At 32.5% G+C, this 26,983-nt stretch overlaps 1 protein-coding gene across 2 annotated transcripts in view; it reads right to left on the bottom strand.

Moving 5' to 3' along the window:
* Nucleotides 1–1,870: 1,870 nt before the first annotated feature.
* Nucleotides 1,871–26,983, bottom strand: part of LOC126884142 (tyrosine decarboxylase-like) — a 49,714-nt gene continuing 24,601 nt past the window's right edge. Inside the window, exons 1-2 of one of the 2 annotated variants that reach the window (XM_050650004.1) lie at nucleotides 19,650–20,096; nucleotides 1,871–3,493 (exon numbers count right to left, since the gene is read on the bottom strand). In XM_050650004.1, the coding sequence (XP_050505961.1) occupies nucleotides 2,102–3,493; nucleotides 19,650–19,964 (1,707 nt within the window). In that variant the 5' untranslated portion in view covers nucleotides 19,965–20,096 and the 3' untranslated portion in view covers nucleotides 1,871–2,101. Of the gene's footprint in view, nucleotides 3,494–19,649; nucleotides 20,097–26,983 lie in introns of those variants that run through there. The other variant, XM_050650003.1, reaches the window with a different exon arrangement.

Raw genomic sequence — 26,983 nt, forward strand, 5'->3', positions numbered from 1 at the left:
TCAAAATGGTGTGACTTTTTTCTGAACATTATGTGGACCATATAGAACAATTTGGTGTTGGAGGATAACTTTCACTTTGGATGTCTGGGTTTGGGTCTAACTATATCATACTATTACGGTGAATTTTTATTTGAGTGTTTTTGGTGTAAAGTTAAAATCTATAGAGCAAATTGAAAAAACACCATTTTCGGGCGCCATTTTGTTTATAAAAAAAATAGCACACTACAGTTGACTCCCTGAATCTTTACCCGTGCGTTATCATTTAAAGCATACGAAATAAGTTGATGATAAGTCGGAAATTGAAATTTACTAAACGCAACAGCAAGTGACAGTAAGTGACTTACAGTTGCGTTTAGTAAATTTCAATTTCCGACTTATCATTGACTTATTTCGTATGCTTTAAATAATGACGCACGGGTAAAGACCCGCGGACTCAACTGTATCTGCGGACTTTGCATACCTATATTATTAATATATACAATCATAAGATTCGATTCCAGCAATACAATTGCTGGTAAATCACTTTTCCCAAAAATGGCCTATTCCCCGATAATCAGCCCGGACTACTCTTACTTTGGTAGTCGAGGCTGGTTGGTAAGGTAAGTGTTTCTGCTCCGTATGTCAACACTAGGAGGACGCATTGATCACTTCTGCATCTTTTATCTCAGGTTAAAAGTAAATATTTTTGAAACCTAAATATTTAAATTTGCCTGACTTGATCGATTTCTTCTCCAGCTACATATATACTTGCATTTGGTATCAGTTCTTTATCCATTCTTTGTATATGTCCGAACTAGTAACTGATGTATGCTTGTTCGTTTAATACACATTATATCTCTAATGTGTTCGTTGGTAATCATTTCTCTGCTTGACCTTCCTGCCGCTCTTCTCCAAAAATCAATTTTCGTTAGTCTTAACATTGCCAGTGATCTTTCTTTCAGTGGCCATACATCACACCTGTGAGGGATACTTTTCACCTTTCCTCTTTTTATTTTCTTTATTGATGGATTAGTTCCCTAAAATACTGCTAACATTGTCATGGATTTACCTACCGTATTTCTTTCTCTTATGGCTTCTACCAAGTGGAATTCCCCAGCATCTGTACTCAATAGCTTCAGTTCCATGGTCTTTGTCGTGTTGCAGATACAGAGGATGTACTACTAAAACACTAGTGAGGTTATTAGATCTTCGCCGGGTGCCTTGTTGTTCTTTACTTCTTTCATTGCCTGCATAACTTTTTCGGTTAGAATATTTAGTTTTCCATTTGTATCTATTTGTGGATACTCTTCTGTTTTCTGATCATCAAACAACTCTTGAAGATATTGTTCCCATATTTCTTTCTGTTTTTCAGGGTCTAATTTCATTTGGTTTTTCTTGTTTGTTACAATAGATAAATGTTTGGGTTTCCATATTCCTGCGACTTCTTTAACCTTTTTGTGTAGTTCTCTACCTTCAAGCTTCCTTTGCAAGTCTTCTACCTCTTTACTTTTCTTTAATCCACTCTTCCTTAGTTGCATTTATCTTTCACTCAACTTCCTTGTTGAGTTCTTTGTATCTTGTTAGGTTTTTGTTTTTTACCATACATCTCCTCTACATAATTTGTAATATTTCGTCTGTCATCCATGGTTTTCTTTGTTTACGGTTTTCTTTCTGTACATTTTGATTTGCTGCGTCCAGGACAATACGTATTTTTAATGTTTCTCCACATGTCCTTAAATTTTTTTTTTATTGTCTTCTCCTTAGTGGGAGCTAATGTCTTAGACTTTAACTGCGTGTCTACCATGTCTTCATACATCTGTTTTTGTCCTTGGTCAGCACTATTCCATGCTATTCTCTGACTAGGTTTAGTTTTAATTAAAACACAAACTAATACATGCAAGAAATAATTTATTGTAACAATTAAATTAAATACTAAAAATTAATTTAAAATAACTTAATTCGTAATAATACTGTTCTTTATAGTATTTAAAAAATATACAAATAAATATAAAATTTTGATACTGTAAGACTCCAGCTCACTAGTATCAATAACAACTCTGGCATTTATTTCTGATAAATCATCATCAAAAAGGACCAATGCATCAATAATTATTATATTCGGTTACAAATAGTTTGGTGGACTCTGAGGTGGCATTCTCTTTTCCTCTTCGTTCTCTTTAGTGAAAACATCGTCGTCATAAACACTCACACTCGTCAAGGCATCGAGAATATCATCTGTGTTATTATTACCTTCCTCATCTTCATCAGAATCAACAACCAAGATAGGAGTAGCACCGTCCAGCAAGTTGGACTTGCTTTTGGACCTTTGGTACATCTCTTTGGATACACTCCTTGTAAAGGAAAGTCTGCTGGACTTTTGCCTTGTAAGGCGTGGTCTGGGGGATACTTGTTGACTGTATTTTTGAATGATTTTCCAGGCAGTGTCCATGTCATCTTGTGTAGCATGTTCAGCTACTACACAAAATCGAATGCTGTATTTGCCTTTGATAATACTAGGAACCATGAAGAGTTCTCCAGAAGCGTTTATGTTTGTTAGTAGTTTCACGTTTTCGCTGTCTGGGCCTCTTAGTCTGAAGCAAACTAGACCTAGGCGAACATCGTTGACTACCTCGAACCGTGAGTTGTTTCTAACTAAAGATTCGAAATATTTTGCCAGTTTGATGTGGTTCCTCATGTAATTCTGAAGACCAGAAAGTCCGTAGTTTCTTAGAACGAACCACAACTTTAAAGATCGGAATCTTCTACTAAGTGGAATACCCCAGTGTCTATAATCAATGGCTTCGTCTGAATTGGCGTGTTGCAGATATACAGGATCTATTACGAAAGCACTAGTGAGTTTGTGCTTACATCTAACCCATAAACACGAACAGTCAAAGTTGGTTAATAACCATTTGTTTGGGTTAGTATTAAAAGAGTCTATATATTCGACCCCCTTTAGCAGATATTTCAGTTCTGGTAAAATAAAACCGCTACCAGCATAAGCAGCATCAACATGAAGCCATGTACATGGCTGTAATTTACAAACCGGGCCAATCTCTTCTAAATTATCAAAAGAAGCGCTCCCTGTAGTACCAAGGGTAGCAGTAACGAGGAAAGGAAAAAGACCTTTAGCTATATCTTCTTCCATGGCTGCACGGACGGTCTCGCCTCTCAAACTACCATTTTCGTCAGGGTCCAGTGTTCTAATCTTTACCAGCAGTATCTTCGCAGCTTTTTCGACGCAAGAATGAGCATCTTTTGAAGCATAACAGATCAACTTTGGCAAAAACTCGCTATCGTGAATGCTGTTTGGACTGTCTCTTTTGAGATACTGGATGGCTTGGTTTCTTGCTGCCAGCATGCACACTAGGACACACTCACTAGCACTGGTTTCGAAAGCTCCTCCACCTTTACTGTTTTTAGCTGAAGTAATAAAATCGTCTGGAAGACCAATAGCTTTGCCAAACCAATCCAAGACGATGATTTCCAATTCTGTGCAGGCGGGACTGGAAGCCTGTAACAAATAAAAGAAGGTCAGTTAAACAGTGGATAACTATTTTAATAATATACATATGTATAAAAATTTTAAGTAAAATCATTTATAAAAGGTATATTTATTAAAATTTCCTAAAGAGGGCTACATCACAAAAGCAGAACTAGTTTTCGATCTGATTACAGATCATCATCAGTGCTGAACAGGATGCTGACATGCTAAGCCACCGAAATTGAAAATATTTGGGTAAAAACCCTTTAAAACTAAACAGGCATGGATACATTGACTAGTATTATTATAATTTATATGGATGTTTTAAATATCACATGATTAGGTCCCGGGCACTCGGGCCATCAGCACAAAACAGAAATGCATGGAAAATACTGAGGGAGACCTACATCCAGCAGTGCATAGATCCGGGTTGAATGATGATGATGATGATGTACAAGCCTTGAAGACGATTCACTTCGATGACGTCGAAAAACAGCCACAACCCCAGAAATCGTAGAAAAAATACAGAAGGAAAATCGTCGAGTTACTTAAAAATATTTAACAGAAGCCCTACGCATCTTATTGGGCAGTAGTGATGTTGATTATAGTTACGTTTAAGTATTCGTTACAAATCGTTACTTTTGTATAAAGTAATCATTTACAGTATTCATTACTTTGATTACTATGAATACTTTTGTTACTTTTGTATTTGAGTACCGGTAACCATATCGAGAATCGTATTTCTCAGTAGGTAGGTATTTTGTATAAAGTAATCATTTACAGTATTCGATACTTTGATTACTATGATTACTTTTGTTACTTTTGTATTTGAATACCGGTAATCATATCGAGAATCGTATTTCTCAGTCGGTAGGTATTTTGTATAGTAGTGGAGTCAATGAAGGTTTTCACCTCCGATTTCGTTGAACCTCCATCGATTTTCATGAAAATTGGTAAGTATGTAGAGGATACCTCAAGAAACAAAGGTGACATGGTGCTTTAGGTTTGGTAACTTGCGCTTTTACCCTGGGGGGGGGGGATGCCACCCCTTCTCGGGGGTGGAAATTATTTTATTAAAAATAATACCACTGATCGATAGAGGGACAAATTATAAGTAAAATTTGTTATATAAAGTTATTTCAATAAATCAATAGTTTTTGAGTTATTAAAGATCAAAAGTTTTGATTTTTCCTGAAAAAAATCCATGTTTTAAAGCAGTTTTTCATAAATAACTCAAAAACCATAAGTTTCTTCAAAAAAGTTGTTATTACCAAAATCGAAGATAATATAAAAATAAATAAGCTCCTTATTCGAAAAATCCTTTTAGGGGAGTGCATTTAGATTTTCACTTCGGAAAAAATTAAACAAGAAAAAACTTTTTGTAATTTCATTAAGAAATGTTTAATAAACAACATATCAAAAAGTTCTACTCGAGAAGTGGGTGCTTCATTTTTTATTAAACAAATGAACAGCGAAGTTAGATGTTTTTTTAAATAACTCCAAAAATATAATTTTTAGAAAAAAACTGACTTGACCATTGAAAAATTCAGAAAATTTTACAAAAAAAACCTTATATAAAGATTTTTCTAAAATTAAATCTCTAGCTTCTGTAATTTTTTATTTATAACGCTAAAGTCACCCTTCTCACACGCATTGGCGCACTGTATACTAGCGTTGGAAGAAGTGCACGGTTGAGTTTTTTTAATGTAATTCTTTAACTAATGGATCAAAATAAATTTTACAAATTGGACATGAAAGAAGATGAAATAAGCTATCTTATGGTTGTAATAAAAAGAAATAAAATGTATGGACATAAGTACGGTGTGGACGGAAAGTGAGCCTTACATGAATTTTGTTTAAAAATGATTTAAAAATGTGTAACTAATACAATTTTACTTATAAAACTCTCAAATTTGCACAACTTACCTCTCAATCATCTTACTAAACGATTTTTCATTCAAAAAAAATCTCAAAAATTTAATTTAAATAATACGATGTCTCAAAAAATGTAATTTTTGAAAACTTCGTAATTTTACAGAATTCCCACCAATTTAAGACGGTATTACTCAAGTTTGAATAAATCTAATACAATTTTTTGCTATTTTTTTTAGAGATTGGGATGTAATCTTTACAAAACATTGAATTATTTTAGTTTAAAAATGAAATAAACAATTTATTTTTGAGAAAACTAAGAAATATAACAAAAATGTAATACAAAAACCGAAAATTACCAGCCGAAAAAATGTATATACAGAGTGATCAAAACTTTTTTCTGTAAAACTTACCTAAAATACATTTAATAATAAGCTTTAACAATAATAAATGTTCAACAAAAAAAATTTTTTTTAGCTCTTATACAGTATGACTGCGTAACTTGGAACCTATTGATAACTTCTTTAATATCAGTTTTACGAAAAAAAGTTGTTCTTTATAAAATACTCTGCATCGTATATAACATAAGATACAATTATCAAATATAAAATTTTGTTAATTTTGTACGAGGTATGTCAAAAAATATGAATTTCACTCAAGAGTAAAGTACCTTTATATTTCACAATATCGAAAATTTTTATAAAGAAAAATTGTTTGGAATTAAAAACTATGTTCCAATATGTAATTATATCCTTCTAATCGAAAATTTGTTTTTTCTTTAAATATTCTTTCTAATACATTTTAATTTTTAATATTGTTGTGAAAATTATTTGTTTATCTTTTTTTTTAAGAATGAAATTCCATATTTGTTTGATTGGATTCTACTTGTTTTTCATTTAAATATCCGCCATTTTGGATCCGCAATTTTGAAATTTAAATTTTTAATCTTTAATTCAAATTCAACAACCTGTTAAAAATAAAGACAGTAAATGTTATAGAAAAATGTTCTTTTTTATGTTCTTTTTAGAAAATCCGCATTTTGGATCCGCCATTTTATAGTTTATAATGTTAACATTTAAGTTAGGTTTATCAAAGCTCTCAAAAATAAATATATGTAGAAATAAATACGCTTTGTAAAGAAATTATGATTTTACAACTATTTTTTAAGTTATCCGCCATTTTGGATCTGCCGTTATATAATTTAAATTATCAAAATTTGATTCAGGTTCAGCAACCTCTCAAAAATATCCACATATATGTAAACAAACACGTTTTATAAAAAAAATTCGGATTTTACAACTACTTTTTAAGGATTTTTAGAAAAAATCCGCCATTTTGAATCCGCCATTTTGAATTTGCAAATTGTAATGTCAGATTCGGGTTCAGCATAATCAAAACTGAAATAAAAACATTTTTATCAAAATAAAATGTTGAATTCACCCATATTCTTAACATTATATTTATACAAAACAATTGTTATTGTTTAAACAATTAATAAACAATTAGCGGCGAAATTTGTGAGTATAACTTTTTACTTTAACATATTTATAAACTAACAAAAAAAGTTTTAGAAAAATATAACCTTGTTTGATTTTTTCCGAAACACTATCTTTTCGTTCTAATTGCACTCCCCTATTTATTACATATACAAAGTGAGTTATATGCAATTGAATGTATATTTTTTTTCCGCGAGTACTCAAATCTTAGTATTCAAGCTTAAATAACAGGAAAACGATTCACTTTGTTAAATATAGATATTAAACATTTTAATAAAGTACTTAAAGGTAACTATCAAAAAGCTATATAAGAAGTCGATAGCATCAAAATTAAGCAAGTTATGATGGAAATAAGAGGACCGTTTCAGATTTTTTAGGGAAGAATGAAAAATGAAACATACGTCATTTCCACAAAAATTAAAATTTATAGTAACCCATTTAAAACTTTATTTATTTTAAAATGAGTAATAACTTCAACAATTTTGACCGGTTTAGAATGCATATTTTTGAAAGAAAATACGATTAAAAAAAATTAGAATTTTTCAAATTTTCGTGAATTTCATTTTCTTTTGATAACTACATAAATACTCGATATACTTTAAAAATGGTAGAGAACAAAATTTTAGTTTTAACTTTATTTAAGCTTTTTCTTTTTTTAATATTTTTTACGACAAAAAATAACCGAGATAGAAACATTTAAAACCTAAATTTTACTGCGAGAACCATGTAACCGGGGCCATTTCACCTTGTATTTAAAAAAAAATAAAGGGCAGTAAAATATCTGGGAATTAATCTATCAGCCGACAACAATATCGAAGAAGAGGTAAAAGACCAAATAATTAAAGCTAGTAGAACGGCCGGATGCCTAAACGACACAATTTGGAAAAACAATCACCTAAGATTGGAAACAAAGGCCCGAATATATAAGTCAGTTATTAGGCCAGTTATGACTTACACGGCCGAAACAAGACCAGATACAAGCAAAACACGAAGACATATGGAAACCAACGAAATGATGATCTTAAGAAGGATTGCTGGAAAAGGACTACAGGATAGGGTAAGAAGTGAGGAAATCAGACGCATATATGGGGTAGACAATATAAATACCTGGGTAAAGAACAGAAAACAAGAGTGGAATGAACATATAAGCAGGATGTCTGAATCAAGGATAGTAATAATAGCCAGGAACAAGTCACCGTTAGGCAGGAGAAGTATAGGACACCCAACAAAAAGATGAAATGACAACTTAGGGGCAGAATGAAAGGCACCGTTGAAGAAAAACAGGCAGTACTGTAAATAAATTAAAGTTCGAATTGTTGGAACATCCACCGTATTCTCCAGATTTGGCTTCTAGCGACATCCATCTGTTTAAATACCTAAAAAATTCATGCGTGGAAAGCGCTGGAATAAATTCATGCGCTTTTCATCAAATGATGAGGTCATAACAACTGTGGAAGCGTATTTTACAGTCCACCCAGATTCTTACTTCAGGGGTGGAATTCATAAATTCGAATCTCATTAGAACAAGTGTATTGATGTCCAGGGAGACTATACTGAATAATAAAGTGTATTTTAAACAATAAAATTGTGTTGTTCTTATTGAACCGCAAAACTTATTGGAACAGCCTACGATATAAGTTATTTACCTGTGTTATGTAATGAAGAGCAGTATCAGTTTTATTTTTGTAGTTATTTGAATAGGTTTGGATCCCGCGTATGAAAAAAAAGTTGATTAATAGCAAGCTGGAAATTTGTTAATAGCTTAAGGGTGTCTCGTCGGACAAACTTTGACATATGGGAACACTGTAACAGGGGCAGTTTTAATTGTGGAACAGGTTAAAAATTTGGAACGGTCAGACTACGAAAACGGCACATTTATTTTGTCCGACAGAACAGATTTAAACTCTCCGAACAGAACTTAAACTCTCATGCAAAAATCAGACTTCTATTTATCACCAAATGGTCGTTTTAACGAGTGGAACATGTAGAATATGTCAAATGACAGAAATTATGACAGGTGATAAATAGCAGTCTGATTTTTGCATGAGAGTTTAATCTCTGTTCGGAGAGTTAAAGGGCCGGTATTTCTAACCTCACTTAAGCCAAAGCTTACGTTAAGCCTTTGCTTAAGCTTAGATGCCTGTATTTCCACTTCAATTTGAGGCTTAAGCCCAAATAATTTTAAGCTCGCGCGGGAGTTGGTTTAAGCCTTTGCTTAAAATTTGTTTTCTGTTTTTTGAGGAAATTTCTATAAATTTTTAATTAGAGAGTTATTTTGAAAGCCAACTTTTGAGTAATAACGTTATTATTAGATTGTTAAATAATAATCTATAAATCTATTAATTTATTAATCGTAATAACGATCATTAAAATTCGTACTACTTTTGGAAGGTGTAGGCACATGGAAATTATTTATTTATACAATGCTTGGTAGGTAGATTTATTTTACAAAAATAAACTTACATTCGAATTTGACATTTTAAGGAATATATCCAATAAACAAAATTACAAAGACGTATCTATTGCTTATGCAAAATAACAATAAAAATATAACCACAGAAAATATAGACAATAAACTAACAACACATGTACCATGTACACAAAATTAAGTAACTGACATTAATACAGATGACAATATAAAATTAAACGTCAACAGTAGTGGTTTTTACCTCAGAACAGTTAGTTCTGGCCTTTTGACGTATTCAGAGGTACCAAACCAATTAACTTTACAGTTGAGCATCAGTTTAGTTAAGGAAATGATGGAAATACGACACCCGGTTTAAGCTTCTCCTTAACTGTTGACACAGGCTTAGCTAAGCAAAAGCTTAAGTAGCTATTGAAATATCGGCCCTTAGTCTGTTCTGTCGGACAAAATAAATGTGCCATTTTCGTGGTCTGACCGTTCCAAATTTTTAACCTGTTTTACAATTAAAACTGCCCCTGTTCCAGTGTTCCCATATCAAAGTTTATCCGACTAGACACCCTTAAGCTATTAACAAATTTTCAGCTTGCTATTAATCAACTTTTTTTTCATACGCGGGATCCAGACCTATAACGTTTATATAGTAAAAATGTCACTTATCATTGTAGCATAAAACAAAACCTTCAGTTTACTATGCAGTTTTACAACCTGATATCATATTATTTCAAACAAACATTTATAAAATAGCTTAAACTTAGATAAATAAAAACAAATGTTCCATAAACGACTTATATAATTGATATCATTTTCGTGAGAGTGTATTGTAAAAGTGATTGGCGTAAAATAGTGTCAACATGAGGATTTACATTTGTTTAAGTTTGTTAAAAATAATCTGTACTGATACGTTTAGAATTACTCCAGGGAAATAAGCCAAAAATATACCATGTTCGGGACACCTGACCATCCAGGTTGCAAATGGGTTTTTTGGGTAATATATACCTAGTACATTATAAATACAAAAATGCCCGTCACAGTTCGGACGAGAATTTTAGTTATTAACAAATAAGGGTCAAAAATGGCAGTTTTTTCGTTTAAATCGCTACAGGTAAAAATAGAGTAATTAAATATCTTATTTAGAGTAGATAAACAAAGGTGTAAAATGGCAGTTTTTGAATTTTGATACGATCATTTGTTGCTTCGGAAATTGCAAAATAAGACTAAAATTTCGAAAATCAAAAATTTGCTATAAATTTTGCGAAAATGAACTTCAGACTTTGAAATTGCATGAAAAGTAGAGTCGACCAGTCACATGACAGAGTCGAACAGTGTATATAATACACAAAAAATTTCAAGACGATTCGTCAATTAGTTAAAATTTTATGCAATTTGTTTATCCCACAGAGCTTTTTTTGCAATGTATTGCTCAGAAAATGATAATGATACAGCGACTTTGCGGGTACGACATGAAAGAAAAATGGCTATATTTTCATTATTTTTAATAAAAAAATTAACAAGTCATTTTTGCCATTGCAAAAACATTCTACTAAAGTAAAGTCATCTTAGGCTTATAAATAACTTGAATAACTTTGGTAATATTAAGTGTAGACTAAATCCACTTCATCGTTTGTAAAGCTGATATTTTTACACAAATTATTACAAAAAAAGTTCGCCTAGATCAATTAAAGTCAAAGTTAGCCACTTTTTTTAATTTAATTCACAGCTACTTTGTTTACAACAATTAAATAACCTAACTAGCGCCATTTTGAAGTTCAAGGTAAATAGTTTATGCGTAAAAGTTTGAGTAAACTTTGAACTTCAACAGAGCGGTTAATAAATCTTTAAAAATGACGTCCTAACGAAATCGACTCGTGATCGGTGAAGGGGAATTATTAAAATCCGTGCACTCAAAAAATGAAAGTGTTTCTTCAAACATATGCTGCGATTAATATCTGCGGAGCTTGTTGATGGATTTTGATCATTATTTTTTTAATTTGTATGTACTCGTAGTATTGCAGAGTACGTTATACAGATATCCCCACCCAACATTACAAAATGTTAGGGGGCGTGTCAATCAGGAATATGAAAAATAGATTACGACCGACTCTCAGACCTATCGAACATACATATATGAAGAGTACAGGGGAAAAACAAGGAATGTCACTTTTACAAGAATTTTGGCTTTTCTCGTCATGTGGTAGCAAAAACTGAGTACTATCGATAACCAGACTACAATAACCAGAAAGATCAGTCTATAAAAATTTTCTAATAATTTGTATCCAGGCGAAGAACCAGGATTGTTCGCACGCCACTGAACAAAAATAAGCAATCTGAGCAGTTTTTTGGTGCATTATTAAATTACTAAGTTATTATAGATTAATATTATATTAAGATTATAGACCAAGAATTGCTAGAATTCTGCTAAGAATCTCCTAAGTAGTTTTTAGATATCATAAGAATTAAACCTTTATTGGTGTTTATCTCAATATGTATAAAATGTGACGTTCCTTGTTTTTCCCCGGTACTCTTCATATAATTTGATAAAAATTGGTCACGCCGTCTCAGAGGAGTATGGTAACTAACACTGTGACATGAGAATTTTATAGATGTAAATATATATATGGCTATTAAAAAATGGGGGTTGTTGACAGAAGGGTGAAAATTAAAAGTTATATGTAATTTTTATTTGGACCCTGGCGTCAGACTGGTAAAAGAAATAAAGATTATGTATGTACAATAATGATTTAGAGTCTTTATTTGGAAAGGAAAATCTAATCAGATATATAAAGGCCAATTGGCCAATGGGCAGGACATGTGATAAACAGTAACGATAGTGGCCTTATAAACAATGTATTTTGGGAAAGGCCAGATGGATGAAGGTGTGTAGGACGTCCTAGAAAAAGTTGGAAAGATGCAGTCAGAGAAGATCTGGAGAAAATGGGAGTGAGACAATGAATTAGTGGCACAGGACCGACAAACATGGAAGGCAATAATAAACGCGGCATAAATAAGACTCACGAATAGTTGTAACGCCATTGATGATGGTGATAGTTATTATATTGTCTACGCTGTAAAAAAATTGAGTGTGCTTGTTCATTAATATTTTAAGAGTAAAGTTCCAGTATCCTCGTAGGTAATGAGACAAACAACGTATTTTGTTTAATTTTTCTTAATTAATAATATCGTCTACAATACGCAATCAAGATGATAACTAGTTCTTTAGTTATTTATAACCTGAAGCCAATTATCTTGTCAGTTACCTTGATAAGTTTCTTGTCATAACGTTGACATAGTTTTGGTCGTTTTATGCGGGTTGACGTATGTATTATCAAGTATTTTTTAAATGTAATGGTAGGGGAGCAAAGTATGCTATGCTAAGCTAAATGTGCAGTCACTTGAGCGCTTTGGGGACCTATTGGGTTGTGATTATTAGGTCCTAAAACCAAAAAGAGATAAGTAAAATTTTCCTTTTTAGTGGGGCCTTTCCATTTTTTAATTTAATTTTCCATTTCCAACAATCAGTTTTTCTGATTATAGCGCCATCTATGTATTATTCGAAAAAATGTTTCGAATAAAAGTTGCTTATTTTTACGCAAAGAATCCAAATCTGCAATAAAAAATGGGGGCGCTTATTTAATATTTTAAAGTAACCCCCCACCCCACCTCCGTGAAGGGTCGTGTTTGGTACCACTCAAAAATTTTTCAAAAATATTGAATAAGTGTATTTTGCAGTTTTTCGATCTGTTTATTTTGCGAAATATCCCCGGATTTGTATTTAAATTTTAAATTTAGCCCCCATCCCCCTCCGTGGGGGTCATGTTTGGTATCTTTCGATAGATTTTGGAAAAATATTGAACACGTAGTTTTTAGGTTTTCGATCTGACGTTTATTTCGTGATATATTTGCTTTTTTGTGAAACTTTTTGACTCGCCCATTTGAGAAAAGTTATCCTAAAATGTAGAAGAATATGTGTATGTGGGACATAAACAAAAACAAGGCAAAGAAAATCAAACTGCAGATATGACCAAAAGATTAAGAATGACTTGTATAGCAGTAGGTAAACTAAGCTTTATTGTAAAAGATCCAAAAATCCCAATTAATTTAAAATGAAATGTTTTTGACACATGTATTCTTCCTGTCATGACTTATGAAATGGAGACCATGACACTTACTAACCAATCACTCAATAGACTTAGAACAACTCAAAGAGCTATTGAGAGAGTTATGATACCCAAATAATATAAGCTTACGAGATCATAATATGAGAAACGAACATCTAAGAAGAAGAAGAACCAAAGAAGAACCAAAGTAAAAGATGTTATCGAAGCTATCGCATAATCTAACTGGAGATGAGCAGGACATGTGGCAAGAGAAAGCGAAGACAAGTGGGTAAAGAGAATAGTACAATGGCGACCAAGAACACATAAATCAGGCACAGCAAGACCGCAAAAACGATGGATTGACGACACTAACGAAAAGGCAGTAAGAAACTGGCACCAGATTGCTTGAGGTATGCAAATACGGAAAACACAAGGGGAGGCCTACGTCCAGAACTAGACCGGAAGGGGCTACTAAAGAAAGAAGAGAAGATGCATTGGTTTCCAACTTTATTAACATTTGTTTGCAATTATTTCTTTCTAAGTTTCATCGGATACTGCGACAGAGATTATCAAACGTTAAGGGGATGGGTACGTATTTTCGGCTGCAATGCTATTCAAATGGGGATTCATTTTTTTCGAATCCTGAGAAAATTAATAAATATTTTTGAAAAATTTAAATGCAGTATGAAAGATTACGTTATTAGCGAAGGCCAAAAATCCCTGAGAACTTCTATAATGTTTATTTTAATAAGTTACAAGGGTGAAAAACTAAGAGAAAATTTAGTGTGATTTTTAATTTCAAATATCTCATTCAAAATAAACGTTTTATTTATTCTAAGGGACTTTTGGCCCTCGGTAATAATTTAGTCTTTCATTCTGCGTTTACATTTTTCAAAAATATTTATTGGTTTTTTCAGGATTCGAAAAAAATGAACACAATGTCCGTGGTAATATTTTCCAAATATATCTTTGTCTTACAACGCACTCAGTCGAATAGAATATTGTCAGCATATTGTCAGTCAGACAGTGACAATCAGTGACAATTTTAAATATTTGACATGGCATCGGGAATATTTTGAGTTGTTGATTAAATAATATTGATAGCGTATTTGATAAATAATTGATTTAAGACGTGAAAAAAGTTATTTATTGTGTATTATTTGTGGAAAATTCAAGCAGATAATACATCAGGATAATATATTCTGTGATCCAAGTATTTTGTTGTTAAAGATGTTCAAAATTGTAAGCGTTCCATAGTAACAATATATTATTAAAAAATCACTTTTCCTCTTTTCTCGATTGAGTATTAGTTTTTGTTGTACATATAAATTATTACAATCACTGAATACATAGTTAGTGAAACAATTATCACATTTATTAACTGAATTAATAATTTGCAATTATATAAATAACAGTTATCCAAGAGCATTCAAAAGCCATCTCTTTAAGTTAATGATGACATTTTCAAGTAGAATGACATTCTAGTAATGTTTACATATCCATACCAGTGTGAATTTTACTACACGTAATTTGCCGTGTGAAGACAGAGAAAGTAGGGATAGCCGTAAAATATTTGCGAATTATGTACCGATGGCCTTAAACATCAGGAAGAAAGAACTCCAGATTCAGGGGCAGTCATTATCTAAATCTTGAAAATACTTTTTATATGGAGTGATACCATTTTGACGTATCTTTTATAACTTCTGGTATTTATTTTTGGGCACATTTTTTAGTTTGTACTCATTCTACATTTCTAAATGGATATTTGGCTTACTAAGAACAAATTTTTTACTAAAAATACTCCAAAAACAAGGACATCAGGACGAGATGCTCCCACCTAATCACATATTTATGTAAATTAGAACAGCAAATGGTACAGGTCAACATCCTTGCATAATTTATAATATTTTCGATTAACGTTTTCGGTGTTTGGCACGTTTAAATGCGATTTGAGCATTTACTTAAAAGAATTCTGTGTTTTTATTTTGCTAGACAGTTAGTCATGAATTGAAAGTTATTTTTACGGTGATGCAAAATGTGACTAGAGACGTATCGTTTGTGTATATTAGAGAACCCAACCTTTTTGAGAAAATTCCAGGGCAAAATTTTTCCGCTCAATTAACTAATTATAAATTTTTGATTGATCTCTTTTTCGTCTTCTTCTTCCATCTTGTATGTAAGCTTTAAAGCCTGTTTCTTCTTCAATATTAGCCTCCTAAATTGTTTAAATTATCGCACCATCTTTTTCTTGGTCTGCCAATACTTCTTCGTCCATTTGGTGACTTATCTCGTGCTATTCGTACTATCCTATCCTCTGCCATTCTACTAATGTGTTCGTTCCACTCCTGTTTCCGTTTTGTCACCCATCCATTTATGTCTTCTACATTGCATGATCTTCTTATGTTTTCGCTTCTCTCCCTATCCAACAGACTTTTCCCTGATATTCGTCGAAGTATTTTCATCTCTGTTATTTCTAGTAGTCGTCTCGTTTTAGATGTGTGGAACTATATTTCAGATGAACAGGAATAAACGGAAACCAAGAAAAAGGGAGGAATATAGAAAATTAAATTTTTTGATATACCAATATCTTTATGTTATTGTCCAATAAGAAGAGAGTGCAAAACATTGTGAAAAGATCAATTTCAAGACAAGGGTTTATTTTAAAATTACGCTTAGGAATGTGATATGATTTTTTTGAAGCATTTTAGTAAATGATCTTTACATGATTTATATAACGACAGAAAAAGCAATATTTTGGGTAAAATATATAAAATATTTTTGTCTATTATCTTATAATGTACTTTCTATTGCCTAATTGACGTCAATATAACCAATTAGAAACAGATCCAAAATCAATCACTCAATTAGAAATATCTACTAACCCAAGATTGCATACTGTTTTGTCCAATATTAAAATTACATTAAAAATAATTAGCCTACCTACTAATGACTACCTGTTTGTGATAAAAACAGAGACAGTATCTATTAAAATATTTACATAATTAGATAATAGGCATATCAACTGGACAAAAAGATTGCTCGAAACAGCGGATATGAAAAACCTCCGAAAAATCGAAGGTAACACTCTATGGGACAGAGCTAGAAGTATACGACGGAGATGCAAGGTGGACAACATTAATAACTGGGTAAGAAACAGAAGAATTTAATTTAATGGAATGACCACATAAGAAGAAGAAGTAAATCAACTGTAGTATAATAATATATATTTATCAATTATTATGTCTGATATAAGGGAAAGTGGGGGAATGGTGCGCACTAAGCAGAAATCGATTCTGTTGTAAATTCTTTCAATCTATCATAACATCCAGTACGTTAGAGTAAGCCCTAACTATTCTACTTTGCATATGTAAAATAAGTTTTAGAGAAATACAAAGTGCAAAAGCATTATATAAAAAAAAAGAAAAGAAGTGCCTTTGCGCACGATTAGCCACCCATGAGGGTAATCATGCGCACATATTGGGAAATGGTGCGCACTAAATTAATGTTTCAAAGTTCGCTGCTCACAGCATTTTTGAGCCATTTTCCCCATTATTTCGCAAACATTGTTCTGTAACTTTTTTCTACGCATTTCTAGATATATGCAATGGTACATTTAGTAGAAATAGATGGCAATTACCTTTAAAATATCTATTCTATTGTATAAGGTTGTACGATTCTTTTTAAGCAAATTATGCTTTTTCGAGGTTTTATACTTTTAATGATTTTTGATATTTTTAATGATTATTTTTTTTCTCATTATGACTTTTTTTCTTGAACATTTAAGTATACACATTGTGGAATAAAAAAAGCTTATTTTCTTTACTTTAAAGTGGTGTATAGCAAAAACTTCTAGAGCTATTTTTAAATAAGATATCCGTTGGATATCCAAAGGTATCCGTAATTTGAGAAAAAATTAAAATTGTTTATATTTTTTTCAATTAGAAGAATAAAATTGCACACTGTAACATAATTTTTGATTCCAAATAACTTTTCTTAATAACACTTTTCGATATTGTGAATTATAAAGATACTTTATACTCTTGAGCGAAATTCATATTTTTTAACATACATTGTACACTATTGATAAAATTTTATATCTGATGTCACTGGATCTTAGGTTTTAGACTATGCAGAGCATTTTATGAAGAATAATTTTCATAAAGTTAATAATAAAAAAGTTTACTTTATGGTTCCTACTTAGTGGGACCATACACAGCATGTGTATATGTCACATTTTGAAAAAGCATATTTTGTTTAAAAATAGTCCTTGAGTTTTTTTACATTACTCCATTTTAAAATACAGAAAGTAAGCTTTCTTTTTTTATTGTACAATGTATATAGTACGTAAATATACAATAAAAAGTTATAATGAGAAATTTAAAAATAATCGTAAAATATATCAAAATCATTAAAAGTATAAAGCTTCGAACTTCCATATCTTGCTCAAAAATAGTTATACTGCCTTCTACAACAGACCATTTTAAAGGTAATTGATTTTTATCCCTATTAAATGTAACATTGCATATACCTAAACCTACGTAGCAATTAACAAGGAAAATGGACCAAAATCGCTGTGAGTGGAGAACTTTGAAAAATCATATTTTGGAAACTATAAATCATAGAGACTTCTCCCAAACGTCATTTTAAAGAGGAAAGATGCAAGTTTTTTTATGTGAAACAATATCTATATTCCTGTGGAAAAAAGTTATGGGGAAAAAACAAAATTGCTATCTTTCGTGTTTTTTTCTTGCTTTTCTTTTGAATATATTTTTGTAAAAAAATATATTTTTGACTTTAAAATGTGATGTTTGGATAGTAAATTTAATCTGGAACAATTTTACTGTAGACGTGTTTGTACCAAAAGTGCATAGAACTCACCCTAATTCGCCCTATGCCTAGGGACTAATTCGCCCCTTTCCCAAAAACGCACCCCTTTAAATGGTAGCACTGGTGCAATATGAAAAACAATAAAACCCCGTTAACGCTGTAGTTCCTTTCTAAAATACATAATCAATAGCCTACAATAATTGTAAAGTAAATCACATAGTATCTATTTAATCAAAATAACAAAACTAAAAACGAAATACAAAAAGAAGTGAATAAATATGAAATATGTATAAACGAAATAGAAAACGTACTGAAAGAAGAAACTAATGATAGGACAATGGAAAAAAACAATTTTTTTTTGTCTCACTTTGTAGAAGAATTTATAAAAATAATATGCTTTAAATATTATTTTGACAGTAATTTTTAAATAGAGTATCGTAAAATGGAAGATCTTCATTTATCAAATTAAAGAAGAGTAGACATTTCAGAAGGAGCATTCGCCGACGACGGACGTCGTTATATTGGCAGACAATGAGAAACAACTACAAAGTAATATAGAAATATCGAATGAAGTACAAAAAAAAATATGGAATGAGTAGTAACAAAATAAAACAAAAGTTACGGTGATAGGAGAAAGTGAAGAAGAATAAAAGATAAACATAAAAAAGAAGCACAAACCTTCCAATACTAAGGAGTAGAATGAAAAGACAACGGAAGACAGGAAACAGAAATTAATAGGTAATAGAACTCAAAAAATGATAAACATATAGTATGCAATGAACAATAAATTCATAAATAAAATTGAAATGACAAAAAAAATTAAAAATGAATGTGTTGAAGTCGTGAAAAATATATTAACCTTTGGTCGAGGGTCGTGGGTTCTAACAGAACTACAGAAGAGTAAAATGCATGCAATAGAAATTAAATATCTGAGACGAATTCAAGGAGTTAGCAAAAGAGATAAACTATGGAACACTCAAATAAGACAAGATTTGGAAATAATGAGTCAACATTGGAATATATAGAAATAAGGCCACTCACTTGGTGGGATCATCTCCAGAGAATGGAGAATACAAAACCAGCTAAAGAAATTTGGTAGGCAAAAACACAAAGAAGAAAAGTAGATCACGACAAACATGGAATAGAACCCTAGAAAACCTAACAACATGGACAGAAGCAATGACGCTGGCCAGAAATAAGGAGAAATAGATATTTGTACATAATGTAAATAATTATGGTAGATTATTAGTTAAGTTTACAAATAAGATTAAGTTTGATATTAATATTGAGTTGTATTTTTGTTTTATAGTGTATTGTCGCCCTACACCATATTAACGCATTTTACGAAAAAAAAAAACAAAAGAATAAAGTTCGTTTTAAAATGATTCAAGTTATTAAAAAAAGTTAAAGCAATTTTTTATAATTTGTTTAAAAATTGTCGCACAATAAATCCAAGAAAATTGCGTACATACCCATGAAAATCCGATGCACGATATGGCATTCGACAACATTTCACCCAACATCGAAGGATACGAATTCCCACTGGGAAAATAGGCATGGAACCTAGGATGCTGCCAATGAGTAACACCCGGCATGATCTTGGAGACCACATCCCTCATGATACTATCCCAGTTTTCAGGCTCCTGAGGAGCTTCACTGGGCAGCAACTTTCTCAAATATCCCGGTTCTACATCTGGAGTGGCCTTGTTTTTATCCAGATTTGAAGTGTATTGACAAATGTAGTCGACCATTTCTTTGCCGCGAACTTTGAATTCTTCTGTGTTCATTGTGATGAAGGAAATATAACTTTTGCGTAAAATACGTGAGAACTACACGACCGGTAGGGTAAGACAATATTTAACGAACTCGCGGTTTGATCGTACTGCTAAACTAAAACTGTTATGTTTTCATCTCCCGCGAACTTTTATATTATGAGGACTTAAAGTTGCCAGCAGGTGGGGAGATTGTCGGCTAATGATTCGTCTCAACCGGTGATTACTGTTTGGATTTTTTGTTGTACGCAGGAAGAAGAATGTGTACGTCTTTAGGCGGGATCTTGATTTTGAAAACGCGGAGCTATTTTTGGACATGGAAATATTCAGACGAGCCCCACAAGATGTCTTGGGTTCAATGGTGTAATGTTGTTTTACGAGAGAAATTTGGTATATCCAATGTGATACCATACATCGTGACGTTATCTTGAATTATGCAATTTTTTTTATTAAACTTTATTTACTATATGCACTATCGACACATACCATCTTTTCGTAGATTTTAAATCGGCCTATGATAGCGTCCTAAGAAATAAATTGTATGAAGCCATGGATGAATTCCACATCACTGATAAACTGATAAGATTGGTTAAGGCTACAATGCGTAAAGTCGTTTGCAAAGTCGAAATACAGGGTGAACAATCACAGGCGTTTGAAACGAATGTTGGGCTGCGACAGAGAGATGCGCTGGCGTGTCTCCTCTTCAACATAGCTCTGGAAAAGGCGGTCAGAGATGCCCGAATAGACAACAGAGGAAATATTTTTAATAAATCATCCCAAATTTTGGCATATGCAGATGACGTGGACCTAGTTGCCCGCACAACACGTAAACTAGAAGAAATGTATACCCCCTTCTCAAATTCCTAAAAAAATATGGACCTGAAAGTAAACGAGGAGAAAACTAAGATGATGGCATCAACACCCAACAATAGAGCCAGAAACATCGGTCACCAATTCACTATTGATAACTTTACCTTTGAAGTGATGGACAAATTCACATACTTAGGCTCCCTGATCACCAAGTAGATCGGCATGACGGAAGAAATCAAGCGAAGGGTAATCCTAGCGAACAAATGCTATTTTGGACTGAGTAGACATATTATGAGAAGCAGAAATATAAGCCAAAAAAGAAAAATAACCATATACAAAACCCTTATACAACCAGTGTTGACATATGGATCGGAGACAAGGACCATCTCCAAGGCAGAAGCTTCCTTCTGCTTATATTTGAACGAAGGATCCTGAGAGGAATATTCGGTGGCATCTGTGAAAATGGTATTTGGGGGGAGGAGGTACAACTACGAGGTATACCACAGATATAAACATATATTTGGTGGTAAAGACGTAGTATCTCTTATAAGAATAGAAAGACTAAGATAGGCAGGACATCTAGCAAGATCACAGCATAACAACCCTCTTAGAAGAATCTTTATGTCACAACCTGTGGGAAGTAGAAATAGGGGTAGGCTAAAACTTAGATGGAAGGATGTTGTAGATGAGGATGGGAGAAAAATCGGCGCAGCAAACTGGCAACGGTTGGCAATGGATAGGACTGACTTGCGTAATAGACTTGGGAAGGTCGAGGCTCTTTCATAGCGCTGTAGCACCATTGATGATGATGATTTACTATATACAATCAATAGATAAAAATTATAAGCATGTCTTTTGTTTGTATAAAAGGGTGTATGTATAAATTTGGATTTTTTATCCAGTGATAACAAAAACTTCACTAGTCTCTTTGATTATTGAAATATGCCTTTAACGCTAAGTAATTCACTGCGCTTCACTTCATTTCACTGCTGCTTAGAACCTATATGGTAGCTCCATTGGTTTGTGCCTCTTCACTCTTCGAATCTGCTCACTATTATCTAGCAGGTTTAATGCAAAATTGTTTGGGTGGTTTTCCAATTTTACCATATAGTCGCTGCTGTATTCACTTACTCTCGGATTTTCCTGTTTGGTATAAATCAAGGTGCATTTGTTATGATCCGTAGGCATCTAAACATTCCGTATATGTATTTGGAACCTAGGAGTTTTCTATTGGTTCGTTGCAGCACGCGGTCATATTTTAACCAATAGGCGGCGAGGTCCCAAACGCATATACGGAATGTTATTCGGTTCCAAATTCATATACGGAATGTTAAATATTCTTACACCGAAAAAGATAAGTTTTTATTAGGGTCTGTTAAAAGGAGATTAATTTTAAAATACTTGTTACTGTATTATTAAATAAAAATATAACAATTATAGTATTTGGAATGTTATTTGGTGCGAAATTCATATACGGTATGTGGTATGTTAAATATTCGTAATACAAAAAGACGATTTTTATTAAAGCCAATTAAAATGAGACTGGTTTTTAATAGTATATTATGCAACGAGCATTTAATGATGGTCATTATGAAGCGAGTATAAGGGAAACGAAAAAGTATTTTAAAATTAATCTCCTTTTAACAGACTCTAATAAAAACTTAGGTATCTTTTTCGGTGTACGAATATTTAACATTCCGTATATGAATTTGGAACCGAATAACATTCCGTATATGCGTTTGGTACCTCGCCGCCTATTGGTTAAAATATGACCTCGTGCTGCAACGAACCAATAGAAAACTCCTAGGTTCCAAATACATATACGGAATGTTTAGATACGATCCGTAGTACCTTCGACTGAAAGCTTTCCAATATCTCTATGTTTGAGCTTGCGGCCATACCCCATAGTTGTATACCATACCGTATACCGTCACTTCTTGTGACTGCGGCGCTGCAAGCCAGACGATCAGTCACATTGTTCAGGACTGCTCAAGCAGAGCATACACAGGCGACCCTATAGACTTTGTAATGGCAACCGAAGGGTCAATCGAATATATAAAAAAACTGGACATCTGTTTGTGATGCATTGTATAATGCATAAATCTAAATATATTCTGTGACGTACTTAATCCATACGCTAAATAAATAAAAATGTACGGATAGGTAACATTACGGAGAAACAATGGACTGAAAATTTTACGAAATTATATGGAGAAGGAGAAAAGAGAACAGAGAAAGAAACATTAACGAAACCCACGATAGAGTACTAATATCAGAAGAAGAGCTACAAGAACGAATAAAAACATTAAAAAATAGAAAAGCACCTGGTCTGGCTAATATAAATAATGACCTGCTAAAATATGGAGGAGGAACACTACTCAAATGGCTCCGAAAATTATTGTTCGATATAATAAATATCGGAGTAGTACCAGCGGAATGGAAGGAAAGTCTCCTGCTACCGATACTCAAAAAGGCAGACTCGGAAAATCCTGAAAATTATAGAGGCATTAGTATGATGAACAGCACATTAAAATTGTAGACGGCAGTCATAAAAGATAAAATCGAGGAAAAAAGCCAACATGGCAGATGAACAAGCTTTCGGAAGAACCGCAGCACAATAGATGCAATTTTTATTATCAGACAAATAGTAGAACAGTCTATTGAATATGGAAAACCAGCATACATGTGCTTTGTAGATTTAAAAAGTTCTTTTGACAGGGTGAGACGAAATGATATTTTAAATTTATTACAAGCTGAACAAATAGACCACCAGATAATAAGGCTAATTAATGAAATTAACAAGAACAACAAGACCAGAGTTATAATGTCAACATGAGAAACAGAACGCATAGAACTAAAAGGAGGAATCCGCCAAGGAGACTCGTTCAGCCCATTGTTATTCAAAATGGTGATAAATCAAATAATTCACGAAGTAAGAAAACGACATGGATACCACATGGGAGCGCATAAAATCACGATACTATGCTATGCCGATGATGCAGTACTAATTGCTGATAACGAGGATGACCTACAAAGGCAGCTCCATACTTTCAATATCACAGCAAATAAAATTAATATAAGAATATCAGTAGAAAAAACTAAATGTATAGTGATAAGTAAAGAGCCGCGTAGATGCAAGTTAGAAATAGACGGCAAAATTGTAGAACAAGTAATGAAATTCAATTACCTAGGAGAAGAGATCACTAGTGACAGGAAGAACAGAGGCCACAACACAAGCAACGAAAGCAGCAAGAGTAAGTGGTTGCCTCCGAGAAACCATATGGAGAAACAAATATCTGACCACGGAAAGCAAAATAAAAGTATACAAGACAACAGTAAGACCTATCCTAACATATGCAGCGGAGACAAGAACCGATACAAGAAAGACTAAACAACAAATCAACAATATCGAAATGAAAGTATTAAGAGCAATAACAAAATATTAACAGGTGGATAAAAAAAAAGAAAAAGTGGAATGAGCATGTAAACCGAATGGAACCAGATAGATTAGCGAACATCTGTAAAAATAACAAGCCGTATAGCAGAAGACCCGTTGGAAGGCCGCCGAAAAGGTGGAAAGGAAAGACAATGTACAGTCAACAACAACTGAAACAGAATAAAAGGCAGACAAACAGGAGTAATCCTAGTCGCACGAAGAAGAAGACCTTCAATAGTATGGTGGCCGTCTTCAAGAGCCACAACCTCTCTCTTGGTATAAAATTAAGAATGCTGCGGTGCCACATCTTCTCTCCTTTTTTATGGTGTTGAATCGTGGACCTTGAACGAAGATATGTGCAGAAAATTGGAAGGACCGGGTCACTAATGAGGAAGTCCTCAGAATAATGAAGAAGAACCGAAAGGTACTGACCACCGTTAAATCTCTAAAGTTAGAATACTTTGGAGACAGTATGCGAAATGAATCCAGATATGCCCTCCTACAAGCCATCCTCTGCAAGGAAAAATATTTGGAAAGCAAGGTCCAGAAAGAATAAGAACATCTTGGTGAAAGAACCTCAGAACCTGGTTCATTACAACATCTGTGCAGTTTTTCCCGTCGCTGCAGATAAGATAAAGATTGCCATAATGATCGCCAACATTCGTCGCCGATAGGCACATCAAGAAGAAGACTTCAAGGTATTCAAATTCTGTTACCTTCTCTTTATACTCTCTGTCATTCGTCTTTAGAGTGATCTATATATTTTTTTCGGCATTTTCCCTCTCTCATTTTTTTTAATTTATAGACAGTTTATTCTTGAACTTGTCGGAAACACCAAGTCATCTGTAAAACCTATGCACTATTGTGTTTTGTTCAGAATCGTGCAGGTTTTCTAGATGTTGGCTGATCTAATTATCTTCTCTAGTACTTGGTTAAATAAGCCTGTCGACAGGGGGTCGTCTCCTCCCTGTTTTAATTATGTATTGACGTTGAATTCATTTGAAAAACTTCCTTCTATCATGATTTTATTGATTGTATTAGTTAGCGTCATTTTAACTAATCGTATCAATTTCTCTGATATTCCTAGTGTTCTCATTGCTTCGAATAGTCAGTTTCGTGAGATGGAGTTGTAGGCGTCTTTAAAACCAATAAAGCAAGCCTAGTTAAATTTTGTTCAAAACTATTTAGTCTAGGGCGCATCTGTTTTGAGATGGACGTTGAGAGGTGATTCATATTTTTTGCAGAAATTTATTGGAATTAACTCCTATAATAATAATTGAGTTGTCCTCCCACTCAAAAATGTCCGGAACATTGTTTAAATAATGAAAATGTCAAAAAATGAAGGAAAAATTCGATTATTTTCTTCGTTTTTTGATTATAACTTTCAAAGTATTTACTTTCGAGAAAAGTTGGACTAATATAAAAGTTGCGTAATTAAATTTCCTACAATATAGGATTGGTTAAAAATTTTAAAAATTCTCACCCTTGTTGCAAAATAGCAATAATTGCTAAAAAACTATAAAAAACAAGTATTTGCATTTTACGTTTTTCAACCATTTATGCTATACTTAGGACCTTCATATTTTACCCAGAAAAACTATATAATATAGTAAAAGAACACTGTAAATTTCGTTAATATCAGTGCAATAGATTTTGCAAAATAAATTTTGCAATCCAGCTTTCGCAAAAAAAAATTATTTTTTCAAAAGGTTGCAGGACTGAAAATAAAGCAGATGGCAAGTTGAAATTCTTTTTTACGTATATGTATAAGAACACCGTACCTTTCATTTGCAATTTTTAAAATTAAAATCCATTAACTACCACGGCGTTAGGAATTTTTTTAAATAAACATTAATTTTTGGTGCTACGCGCAGGACAGCTGTGTTCGATTCACACAAGTTGATTTCCACCAAAATTTCTTCGAATCTTTATCTAATATATTATTTTCTTACACTATATTTTGTTGTATTTTAATATTTTAATTCCACAAAAATCAAACTAATTTGATTATTGTTTATGAAATATTGTTTAAACAGTTGCATATGTTTAAAAATAATAAACTTTTATTCTCTAAGTTAAAATATATGAACAAAGAAAGTTTTTGCCAAAAAAAGTGTTATTTCAAAGTACAGAGCATGTGTTTTTATTTTGCAATAAACAAATTTATTTATTTATATCAAAATGAACTAAAAATTAAAATTTGTCAATCATTATCAAAGGTCATTGAAATGCCCAATCAGAGCAAACTACCCGCTGTGCTGCGCGTAGCACCAAAAAAAATGTGTTTTTAAAAAAATTCCTGACTCCGTAGTGGTTAACCGATTTTAATTTTGCAAATTGCAAATGAAATATACGGTGTAGGGCGTAGGGTATCCTTTTATATGTAAAAAAATTAAACTTGCTGTCTGCTTTATATTCAGTCCTGCAAGATTTTGAAAAAATTAATTTTTTTTGCGAAAGCCGGATTACAAAATTTATTTTGCAAAATCTATTCAATCGATCTTAATGAAATTCACAGTATTGTTTTCCTATATCACAAAGTTTTTTTTGGTAAAATATGAAGGTCCTAAGTGTAGCATAAATGGTTGAAAAACGTAAAATGCGAATACTTGTTTTTTTTTATCGTTTTTTCGCAATTATTGCTATTTTGCAACAAGGGTGACAATTTTTAAAATTTTTAACGAATTCTATATTGTAGGAAATTTAATTGCGCAACTTTTATGTTAGTACAACTTTTCTCAGAAATGAATACTTTCAAAGTTATAATCAAAAAACCAAGAAAAAATCG

Source organism: Diabrotica virgifera, chromosome 4 (assembly GCF_917563875.1).
Source record: "Diabrotica virgifera virgifera chromosome 4, PGI_DIABVI_V3a".
In the NCBI taxonomy this organism is placed as follows: domain Eukaryota; kingdom Metazoa; phylum Arthropoda; class Insecta; order Coleoptera; family Chrysomelidae; genus Diabrotica; species Diabrotica virgifera.